The sequence below is a fragment of the Callorhinchus milii genome, unplaced genomic scaffold (genome assembly GCF_018977255.1).
Source record: "Callorhinchus milii isolate IMCB2004 unplaced genomic scaffold, IMCB_Cmil_1.0 Scaffold31, whole genome shotgun sequence".
Classification (NCBI taxonomy): domain Eukaryota; kingdom Metazoa; phylum Chordata; class Chondrichthyes; order Chimaeriformes; family Callorhinchidae; genus Callorhinchus; species Callorhinchus milii.
In genome coordinates, this window is record NW_024704772.1 from 3,802,697 (window position 1) to 3,812,613 (window position 9,917).

Genomic DNA, 9,917 nt, shown 5'->3' on the forward strand with positions numbered 1-9,917 from the left:
GTGTGGGTGTATGTGGGTGTGGGTGTATGTGGGTGTGGGTGTATGTGTGTGTGGGTGTGTGTGTGGCAGCCCCTGTGTGTGTGGGTGTGGGTGTATGTGGGTGTGGGTGTATGTGGGTGTGGGTGTATGTGTGTGTGGGTGTGTGTGTGGCAGCCCCTGGGCTGACCGCTAGTCCAGGCTGTGCCAGCGCCGGTCATCTGTGTCTCATTACATTGTGGAGATGTTTGAATCGAAGCCATTGCTGCTATACTGATGCTGTTCTATCTCGGCCCTGAGCTCTCATCGTCAACACGGCTGTTGTTGGGGACGGGAACAGGAGCTGCGCTTACACTGAGTCTAAACTTGTAGCAGTGGAATGGTGACCGGCTCAGTCACCCCTGGGGGGACTCCGCTGGGACTCTCACATGATTTGCTGACCTCATCGCCCCAGCAGAAACCATCTGGGCCTTGGGTCAAAATATTGTGTGAGAGGTGGCTGAGGGGTCAGAGAGAGTGTCCCTTTAAGACAGGCCAACGACAAAGATGGCTGCACCACACCACCCCCCCCCCCCCCCCGGCCTCCTCACTGTATAGGCTCTGAGAGGGGAAGAGGCCAATCAAATGTGACACCAATGTGTCAGCCAGGCCAGAATTGGGGTGAGGGAGTCTGAGCGTGTGCCAGCGAGAGGCTGAGTGTGCCAGCGAGAGGCTGAGTGTGCCAGCGAGAGGCTGAGTGTGCCAGCGAGAGGCTGAGTGTGCCAGCGAGAGGCTGAGTGTGCCAGCGAGAGGCTGAGTGTGCCAGCGAGAAGGCTGAGTGTGCCAGCGAGAGGCTGAGTGTGCCAGCGAGAGGCTGAGTGTGCCAACGAGAGGGTGAGTGTGCCAGCGAGAGGCTGAGTGTGCCAGCGAGAGGCTGAGTGTGCCAGCGAGAGGCTGAGTGTGCCAGCGAGAGGCTGAGTGTGCCAGCGAGAGGCTGAGTGTGCCAGCGAGAGGCTGAGTGTGCCAGCGAGAGGCTGAGTGTGCCAGCGAGAGGCTGAGTGTGCCAGCGAGAGGCTGAGTGTGCCAGCGAGAGGCTGAGTGTGCCAGCGAGAGGCTGAGTGTGCCAGCGAGAGGCTGAGTGTGCCAGCGAGAGGCTGAGTGTGCCAGCGAGAGGCTGAGTGTGCCAGCGAGAGGCTGAGTGTGCCAGCGAGAGGCTGAGTGTGCCAGCGAGAGGCTGAGTGTGCCCAGCGAGAGGCTGAGTGTGCCAGCGAGAGGCTGAGTGTGCCAGCGAGAGGCTGAGTGTGCCAGCGAGAGGCTGAGTGTGCCAGCGAGAGGCTGAGTGTGCCAGCGAGAGGCTGAGTGTGCCAGCGAGAGGCTGAGTGTGCCAGTGATGCTGCATTTTCAGGTCCAGATCGAGGGAGCGTCGCCGACATCGATCCAGATCCGTGTCTCACGATCGGCGTAAACGCTCTCGCTCCAGGTCCCGGGAACGTCGGCGCCGGCACAAGTCCCGCTCCGGCAGCCGGAGCCGCAGCTGCAGCCACCAGCAAAGCCGTCAGAACTCCAAGGACAGGGAGCGTGAGAGGGACCGCAGCAGGGACAGGAGCTCCAAACAAAAGTGTGTGAGAGACATATTTTCACGGCCCCCGGCCCCCATCCCTGCTCCCTGCCCCCACCCCCTGCTCTCACATTGCCCACCCATTGCCCCTACCCATTGCCACCACACTGCCTACAGCTTTACTGCACTTACACTGGGGTTTGCTGCCCACAGCCTCACACAGGGACATGAAAAACACAATCAACTATTTCTATGAGCTGAGCTTTATATAAATGGTTATTTGGACCCCATATTGTGTGATGATATTGTTCACCCACTTTGGGAAAGATGACAAGTGATCAAGGGGGTACAGAGGGGAGTTATTAGGATGATCCGGGGATGAAGGGTTTGGTCTATGAATGGAGGCTGGAGGAACTGGGACTTTTTCCACTGGAACATAGAAGGTGACCTGATCGTGTAGCTCAGTGTTTAGAGCCCTCACCTTGCAAACGAGAGACCTGGGTTCGATTCCCGGGCGGGTCAGGACAAAACCTTAGGTAAGTTTCCTTATTCCACACACATGCTTCTGTTTACCAGCAGTCAGTAGGAACCTGTTTATTAGTCGATTGGTTGTGTTAAAGCGCTTCACAAAATATACTATAAAAGTGAAGTGACTGTATTTTGTGGGCGAAACACGGCAGCCAATTGGGCACAGCAGCGTCCCCACAAACAGTGGTGGATTGACTGACTACATTATTATTTTTATTTATATCTAAAGTCATCTTCAGGGATGAGGGGAAAAGGCAGGTCAGTGGGACTGAGGATCATTCTATAAAGGTAGAGATCTTTTGTTTCTTCCAGGCAACGAAATCTGAACCTCAGTGTCTGGGAACACTCAGTAGGTCAGGCAGCATCTATGGAGAGAGGAAATTGAGTTCACGTTTCAAGTCAATGACCAAAGGTCAGTTTCCTCTCTCCATAGATGCTGCCTGACCTGCTGAGTTCCCAACAACTTCTGTATTTATTTCAGGTTTCCAGGGGCTGCAGTGTTTTGCCTGTTGAGTCGCAGGATGTGTTCTATTGGGGGAAATAACACCATCCCATTCCCGCAGGTCCAGAGAGCGAGACCAGGAGAAGTGCAGGGAGCAAGATCGCAAAGACAAGAAACGTCCCTACGAGAGTGCCAACGGGAGGTCAGACCACAGTCAGCCCAGCTCGGAGGAGAGGGAGGCGGGGGAGATCTGACGGACGCACGGACACACTGACACCTGTGGGGAGAGCATGGCTTTCACTCGACTCGACTCGACTGGGGGAAACCTCGTGTTTTGTTTTTTTGAACTTAGAAGGGATTATTTTCGTCCGGCGGTTTAGACGACCGATAACTTAAATCTGTTAGGGTAGCTGGAGGGGGTGAGGAGGGGGTGTCACCTCTCTCTCTCTCTCTCTCTCTCTCTGAGTGGCCTGTGTTTGTGACGGAGGCCGGAGGAGCCTGGGAATGTACTGTGTGTGCGTGTGCCAGGCTGTGCCCAGTCACCAACATTAGCATTCTTCCTATCATTGCCCCGCGATGTATCCGCATCGCTCTGTTTTTGAACAAGGAATCTCTTTTTTTGTTTTGTTTTAAAGCTCTGGAAACTTGATTCCGTATTAAATTTGTAAAAATCCGCCCTCTGGTCAGTGTACAACCTGTGTGTGTGTTTACATCGTCCACGTAGTCACAGGACACAGCAGCAACTGGTAAGTTACCTTGCCCTGGTAACACACGCTCACACACACACACACACACTCTCGCATGCATGTACATACATACACACAAACACGCACTCACATGCATGTACACACATACACAAACACGCACTTGCATGTACACACATACTCACACCAAACGTGCTCACACGTATACTCAAGCGCACGCACACACAGAAAATATAATTCCACTCAGAAAAATTCACTAACATTCATGGATCTCTCTCTCTCTCCCCCCACCCCTCTTCCTCCAGCCTATACCTTGTCTTCCTCTCTCCCCCTCCTCGCCACACCTCTCCCCCTCTCTCCCTCCCTCTCTCGCTCCCATTCCTCTCCCTACACTCCCGGAGCTGCCATGAGTATTTTTTTCAAAGGAAGAATTGTTGGGATGCGCCATGATTCTGAGCGCGTGTGGTTGGTGTGTGCGTGCGGTTGGTGTGTATGTGTGTGTGCGGTTGGCGTGTGCGGTTGGCGCGTGTGTGTGGTTGGCATGTGTGTGCGTGTGCCCACCCTCCACTGAGCTGAGCGCTCACACAGTTACCACACCAGGATTTGGAGGCCTCTGGACTGCCCTGTGGGGCCAGTTACTCCCATCAGTTTTCATGTAGTAAAGAGCTGAGTGAGTCCCTGATCATCAGGACATTATCTGCAGTGGGGGGGGGGGGTTGTTGGAGGAACCGTCCTGTGGATGAGATGTTAAACCGAGGTCCCCGCTGCCTGGTTTGGGTGGATGTTAAAGATCCCTCTCGGCCCTTCAAAAAAAAATTCTCTCTCTCTCTCTCTCCTGGTGTCCTGCCCGACAATCCCCCAAATAAAAGTGGGTCACTTGCTCCGTGGCTGTTTGCAGGACATTTGCTGTTGTTTCTCCCACAAAACACAGTCACTTCACTTTACAGTATATCCTGTGAAGTGCTCTGGGATGTGCTGCTGTGAGAGGCGCTGTGTGTTGAGCTACTGACGGGGGAATATTCAGCAGCTTCGAGATCCTCACACTCGTCTTCAAATCCCTTCCCCACTGGCACCTCCCTCCCTCCCTCCCTCTCCCACCCGCTCGCTCCCCACTCCACCACCTGCTGCCTCCGCTCGACAGGCTCTGGCCTCCTGTTTGTCCCTCGTGCCCCCCCCCCCCCCCCCTCGCTCCACCATTGGCCTTCAGCTGTTATACCCCGAAAATCTGGAACTCTCTCCCTCGATCCTCTCGCACTCGCTCGCTGAGCCTGTCTTGCCCCCTTCTCCCCCCCCTCTTTCCCCATTTTCAGACCTTCAACCTCGACCCGGCTCAGTGCTAACCCTGTGTGATGGGTGTTGTAGCTGAGCAGGAGGGGGTGAGGAGGTGGGGGTGAGCAGAGGGGGGAGCAGGTGGAGGGGGAGCAGGAGAAGATCCCAGTCTGGGGAGGTGAAAAGCGATTTATAAATGAGAACCTTGAAATTATATGTTAATTATAATTATCTTTGCATTTAATTAATCCAGCGCCTTTCACATCTGGATGACGTCTCAAAGCGCTTCACAGGATTTACTATCGAGTGCAGTGACTGCGCTCTTTGTGGATGAATGCGCTGTCAATTTGTGGACAGTATCGAATTGCCATGAGAGACGGGGTTCAAAATCCCAATGTGGAGCTCGAACCCACAACCTTCTGTAACCCTAATATTTGGTGTAGCACGTTTCATGTTGAGAGAATGACTGCACTGTGGAGTGGAGTGACTGTTTTGTGGATGAACGCAGCAGCTGGTTTGCACACAGCAATGTTTCACGAACAGCTATGACGCAAATTTTATTCGGGGGAATGTTAGCGAGAGAGAGAGAGAGAGAGAGAAACTGGCTGCTGTGCAAAAAAGTACAAGATCTTGTAACGTCCGCCTGAACAGACGGGGAGTGAGGTTTAACATCTCATCTGTAGGATGGCGACTCTGACCATGTGGCGCTCTCTCTCTCCCCCACCTCGAGTGCTGGTGCGAGCAGCGCCACCGAGAGTTTTAATAAAGAGAGAGGGACACAGCGTGAGCCAAATGCTGACAGTTTTATTCCTGAGCTGGTTGTGTTTTGACCATCGACTGTTCAGGTCAGTGGTAACTTCATCGTCTCTTGGACAAACTACAGAAATCCACGATACAAACAGCATCTACACACGTCACGCAACAATCTGCCAAAACTAGTACTTTATGACCCCACGAAATGCAGGGTTTACACAGCAGTCACCAAATGAAATAGTTACTGGTTGATTTTTTCTCTCTCTCTCTCACCCTCTCTCTTTCTCCCCTCTCCCTCTTTCTTCCCTTCTCTCTCTCCCCCTCCCACTTCATGAGTTTGATTTTTATCCTCCCTCTTCTCCCAGGTTTGTGCAGACTGAGGCAGTTATGACTGAAAGCCTCCTTTCTTGTAGAGATCCTCTAGCTCGGAGCAGATGGCTTTGAAAGCCTTGCTGAAGGCTTCCTGGGCTGGTGCTGTCATCTCTCCCGGGAACTTCTCAGCGAAAACCTTCAGGATCACGTTGGTGATCAGCTGTGAGGGACGAAGAATGAGAAAGAAAATGAAGTCCTCAGTGATTAGAGCCCTCGCCTCGCAAGCCCGAGTCCTGGGTACAATTCATGGCAGGACGAAAGGTTGGGCAAGTTGGGTGACCTTACTCCACCCGCCTGTTTACCAGCAGTAAGTAGGAACCCAGTTGTTAGGCAGATCTCTTTTCCAGGGTAAGAATCCATTCAAATAAATAATAATAATAATAATCCGTGCATTTGATACAGCGCTTTTCACGTTTTCTCGACGTCTCAAAGCGCTTCGCAGAATAGACTGTAAAGTGAATTGACCGTATATTTGTGAGTGAAACGCAGCGGCCAATTGCGCACAGCGGCGTCTGTCCCACAAACAGCCGTGGGTTGAAAATGACCGATTTATTGTTTTTTTTCTTGAGGGATTATTTTCAAGTGTGTGGAGTGAGGAAACTTGCCCACGGTTTCACCCCCGGCCGGGAATCAAACCCACGTCTCTCACTTGTGAGGCGAGTGCTCTAACGACTGAGCTACAGTACTCCACATAATTTGGTCACTCAATCCACAAGTGTTTGTGGGGCACTGTTGGCTGTCACATTTCACCCACAATATACAGTCACTCCACTTTACAGTATATCCTGTGAGGCTCTTTGAGACGTCTCAAATACTTGAAAAGCACTATATCACAATGTAAGTATTATTATTAAGAGGGAGGAATGTCCCAAAATGGCTGCAGGCCGGTCACGGTGACGGGTTTCCGTGTGTGACAGACACCCGGCCGGTCACGGTGACGGGTTTCCGTGTGTGACAGACACCCGGCCGGTCACGGTGACGGGTTTCCGTGTGTGTGTGTCAGACACCCGGCCGGTCACGGTGATGGATACCTGACTGACCAATACAGATATGAAGAGGTTTATGTACTCACAGTGAAGTTCTGGGGTGGGATCTTGTGTTTGTTGATGTGGGTGGTGGCCAGAGCCTGCAGGTTGCTGGCGTGCTTGCCTTTCTGTTTGACCACATCGCCCAGAGCCTTGAACACAGTGTTGCCGTGGGTCTTAACGTCAGCGTTGGATGTCAGCTGCCCGAGAGGGATGTCCTTAAACTTGGGGAAGTGAGCCTTGGTCTCTGGATGTTCTTCAAACAACCTTTACATCAAACGTACATGACACTGATATCTCATGCCCCACTTCCCTCTCCACGCTCTCCCCTCACCCTCCTGTCCCCTCCTCACCCCCCTCGCCCTCCCCTCCTCGCTCTCCCCTTCCCGACCTTCTGTGCGCGCTCCCCTCACCCCTGCTCTCCTCCCCTCCCCACTTTCCCTATCCCTATGTGGAGGAGGTGACACCCACACAGAGAGAGAGAGACGTAAGGAGATGGGACGTTCCGTTTGTTGCCCCCCACCCCGGTTACCTGAGTAGGACGGTCTGTCCATTCCCAGCCAAGTCCTCCTCTACCTTGGCCCAGACCTTGTTGATGAGGTCCCAGTCACACATCTCAAAACCGTAAGCAGAGTGAAGTGGAGAGAGTGAGGGGGGAGGAGTTGACTCAAGCAACTTGACACCCAGCCCAGCCTGGCTGGTTTTATACCCTCCTTCACCCGGCCTCTCCCCTCTTGACCAGCCAATGGTCGTGGATTCATTGTCTGGCAGCCTATTCTGGATGACGTGCTGATTAAGGTTCACAGCCTCCCAAAATGATTGACCTAATCTGCATTCCTGTCCTCAGACCTGTCAGATTGGCCTGAGTGCTGATGCCATCAGCACCGACAACTACTCTTGACTTTCTCCTTGACCTCAGGAACCAACAAAACTACATCTCACCCACAAAGTACAGACACTGCCCTGAACCAACCATGTCATTGTGATCAGCTACACACTGTGGTTAGATTCCAGGAGTTACCACATGCTCTGGGACATCCAGACCGTCACCAAACTGCGTCTTAATACTCTCTGGATTGAGCTAATCATTATCTAATTCCGTTCCTCCAGGGAGAGAGAGATCGAGAGCGCATTCCATTCCAGACACGGGAATTACCGTGTGTAAGGTCTCTCAGTTTGGTTTGGAGATTCTTATCCTTGGTGACAGGTTTCCGTGTGTGTCAGACACCCGGTTGGTCACGGTGACGGGTTTCCGTGTGTGACAGACACCCGGCCGGTCACGGTGACTGGTTTCCCAAATAACACTTGTCTCGCGAACGCCTTCACATCAGAGAGATGGACAGTTGGTTCCTGAGGTCAAGGGCGCTGGACAATCAGGAGATCCCAGCTCGGGGATGGAGGGCAGGGGGTGGGGGTGGGAGGGTGGCTGAAGGCAGGTCGAAGAAGAAGGTCTTTAGACTTGAAAGAGGCAAAAGAGGGAGTGAGGCAGAGAGATTGTGGGGTAGAGTTCCAGGCGGTGGGGGTAGTGATGTTGAATGCCTGACAGCCAATGGTGGGGCTGGTAGTGCGGGGGAGCCGAAGCAGCCGGTGTCTGTCGAGTGTAAGGAGTGGACAGGCTGATGTGGGGTTAGGGGTGGCAGAGGTAGATAGGAGCGAGACCATGGAGGGCCTTGAAGATGAGAACAAGGGTTTTGACACTCGGCTGATCACGGTGACTGGCTTCATGCACGGTTGCTGGGGGAATGCGCTGGTGCCTGGCACGTACTGCACGTCTCACACGGCCGCAGCTCGACACAGGAATTTCATGTGACGGTTTAGTCTGGGGCGAGGGTGGTGGGGGGGGGGGGCGAGTGCGGGGGTTCTGACGGCCAGGACAGTGGCACAGCAGCGGAGGAGAATGTAAAGTGCTCCGAGAGGTTGTGTTGAAGTGTTTATTTAGGGAGAGTTTGTCAAGGACACATCTCAAGGGCAGAAATATGTGCGAATCGTGACTCAGAGCAGGTTTACTGTGTGAGAGCGAGAGAGGACACAGGGTCAGGGGTAGGCACTGTTCCTACATTAGATCTGTATCTCCACTCCAAGCGAGAGGATCTTGTTTCAATTCCCAGCGGAACAAACCCTCGCTCCAGTTTCCTTACTCCACTGTTGAGCAGCAGTGAACAGGAACCCGGTTGTTAGTTATAATAATAATAATAATAATAATAATCCTTGCATTTGATATAGCGCTTTTCACGTCGGGAGGACGTCCCAAAGCGCTTCACAGAACATACTGCAAAGTGAATTGACTGTATATTTGCGGGCGAACGCGGCAGCCAATTGCGCACAGCAATGTCCCACAAACAGTCGTGGGTTGAAAATGACCAATTTATTATTGTTTTTGGTTTTGAGGGATTATTATTAGGCTCTGTGTGGAGTAAGGAAACTTGCCCGAGGTTTCGCCCTCTGCCTGGGATTGAACTCAGGTCTCTCACTTGCAAAGCGAGTGCTCTAACCACTGAGCTACAGGACTCCACATAGTTGATTGGGGGACGGCTTTTCAGGGGTAATAATCCCTTCAAAAAATAAAAATTGATCACTCTCCCCACGGCTGTGTGTGGGACGTTGCTGTGCGCAATTGGCTGCTGTGTTTCACCCACAAAATACACAGTCAATTCACTTCACAGTGTATCCTGTGAAGCGCTTTGAGGCGTCTCGAAGACGTGATGAGGCGCTGTGTCAAATACAATCAAATGTATCAGTTATTATTGATTTGTTATTGCACCCGATCTCATGGCTGAGGCGTCTCAAAACACTTGACAGAATATACCGTAAAATATTTTGTGGGTGAGACCAACTGTGCACAGTCATGGATTCACTGAACAATTTAGTTTCTTTGGAGGGATTATTACCTCCGGAAAGCAACTAACAACCAGGTTCCCGCTGACTGCTAAATCGCCAGAGACGTCTGGAGTAAGGAAACTTGCCTAAGGTTTTGTTCTGCCGGGAATCAAACCCAGGACCTCTTGCTTGCGAGGGCTCTAACCACTGAGCCCCCGGCTCCAGCTTTGAGGTAAGGGTTTAAAAAGCAAAACCAGGGATTTACGGAGCTCGGAAGAGACTGAAATATATCTTTCCTGAGGAGCGGCAGCCAAACAGTGAACACAATACACAGGGATCTGAACAAAGACAGGAGAGCGTAACAGAGGGCAAACAGAGGAGACACAGAAGGAGGGAAGGAGGGAGGGAAGGGGGAGGGAGGGACTCAGGATAACAAGGAAAGACCATTTGTTTTTTTCAGGAAATAAATCACTGGCAATGGGGGCAGATTGTGG

General features: G+C 52.4%; 2 protein-coding genes across 5 annotated transcripts in view; one reads left to right on the top strand and one right to left on the bottom strand.

Moving 5' to 3' along the window:
• LOC103191117 (putative RNA-binding protein Luc7-like 2) overlaps positions 1-3,157 on the top strand; it is a 34,399-nt gene extending 31,242 nt beyond the window's left edge. For 3 of the 4 annotated variants that reach the window (XM_007912069.2, XM_042344910.1, XM_007912070.2), the window contains exons 10-11: positions 1,361-1,573; positions 2,605-3,157. In XM_007912069.2, the coding sequence (XP_007910260.1) occupies positions 1,361-1,573; positions 2,605-2,737 (346 nt within the window). In that variant the 3' untranslated portion in view covers positions 2,738-3,157. The remainder of the gene's footprint in view (positions 1-1,360; positions 1,574-2,604) is intronic. The other variant, XM_007912071.2, reaches the window with a different exon arrangement.
• Positions 3,158-5,241: 2,084 nt separating this feature from the next.
• mb (myoglobin) lies at positions 5,242-7,284 on the bottom strand. The gene is given in 3 exon segments (NM_001292380.1): positions 5,242-5,741; positions 6,654-6,873; positions 7,139-7,284. Coding segments are annotated over 3 exon segments (450 nt in total). The 5' UTR covers positions 7,222-7,284; the 3' UTR covers positions 5,242-5,594.
• Positions 7,285-9,917: the final 2,633 nt, after the last annotated feature.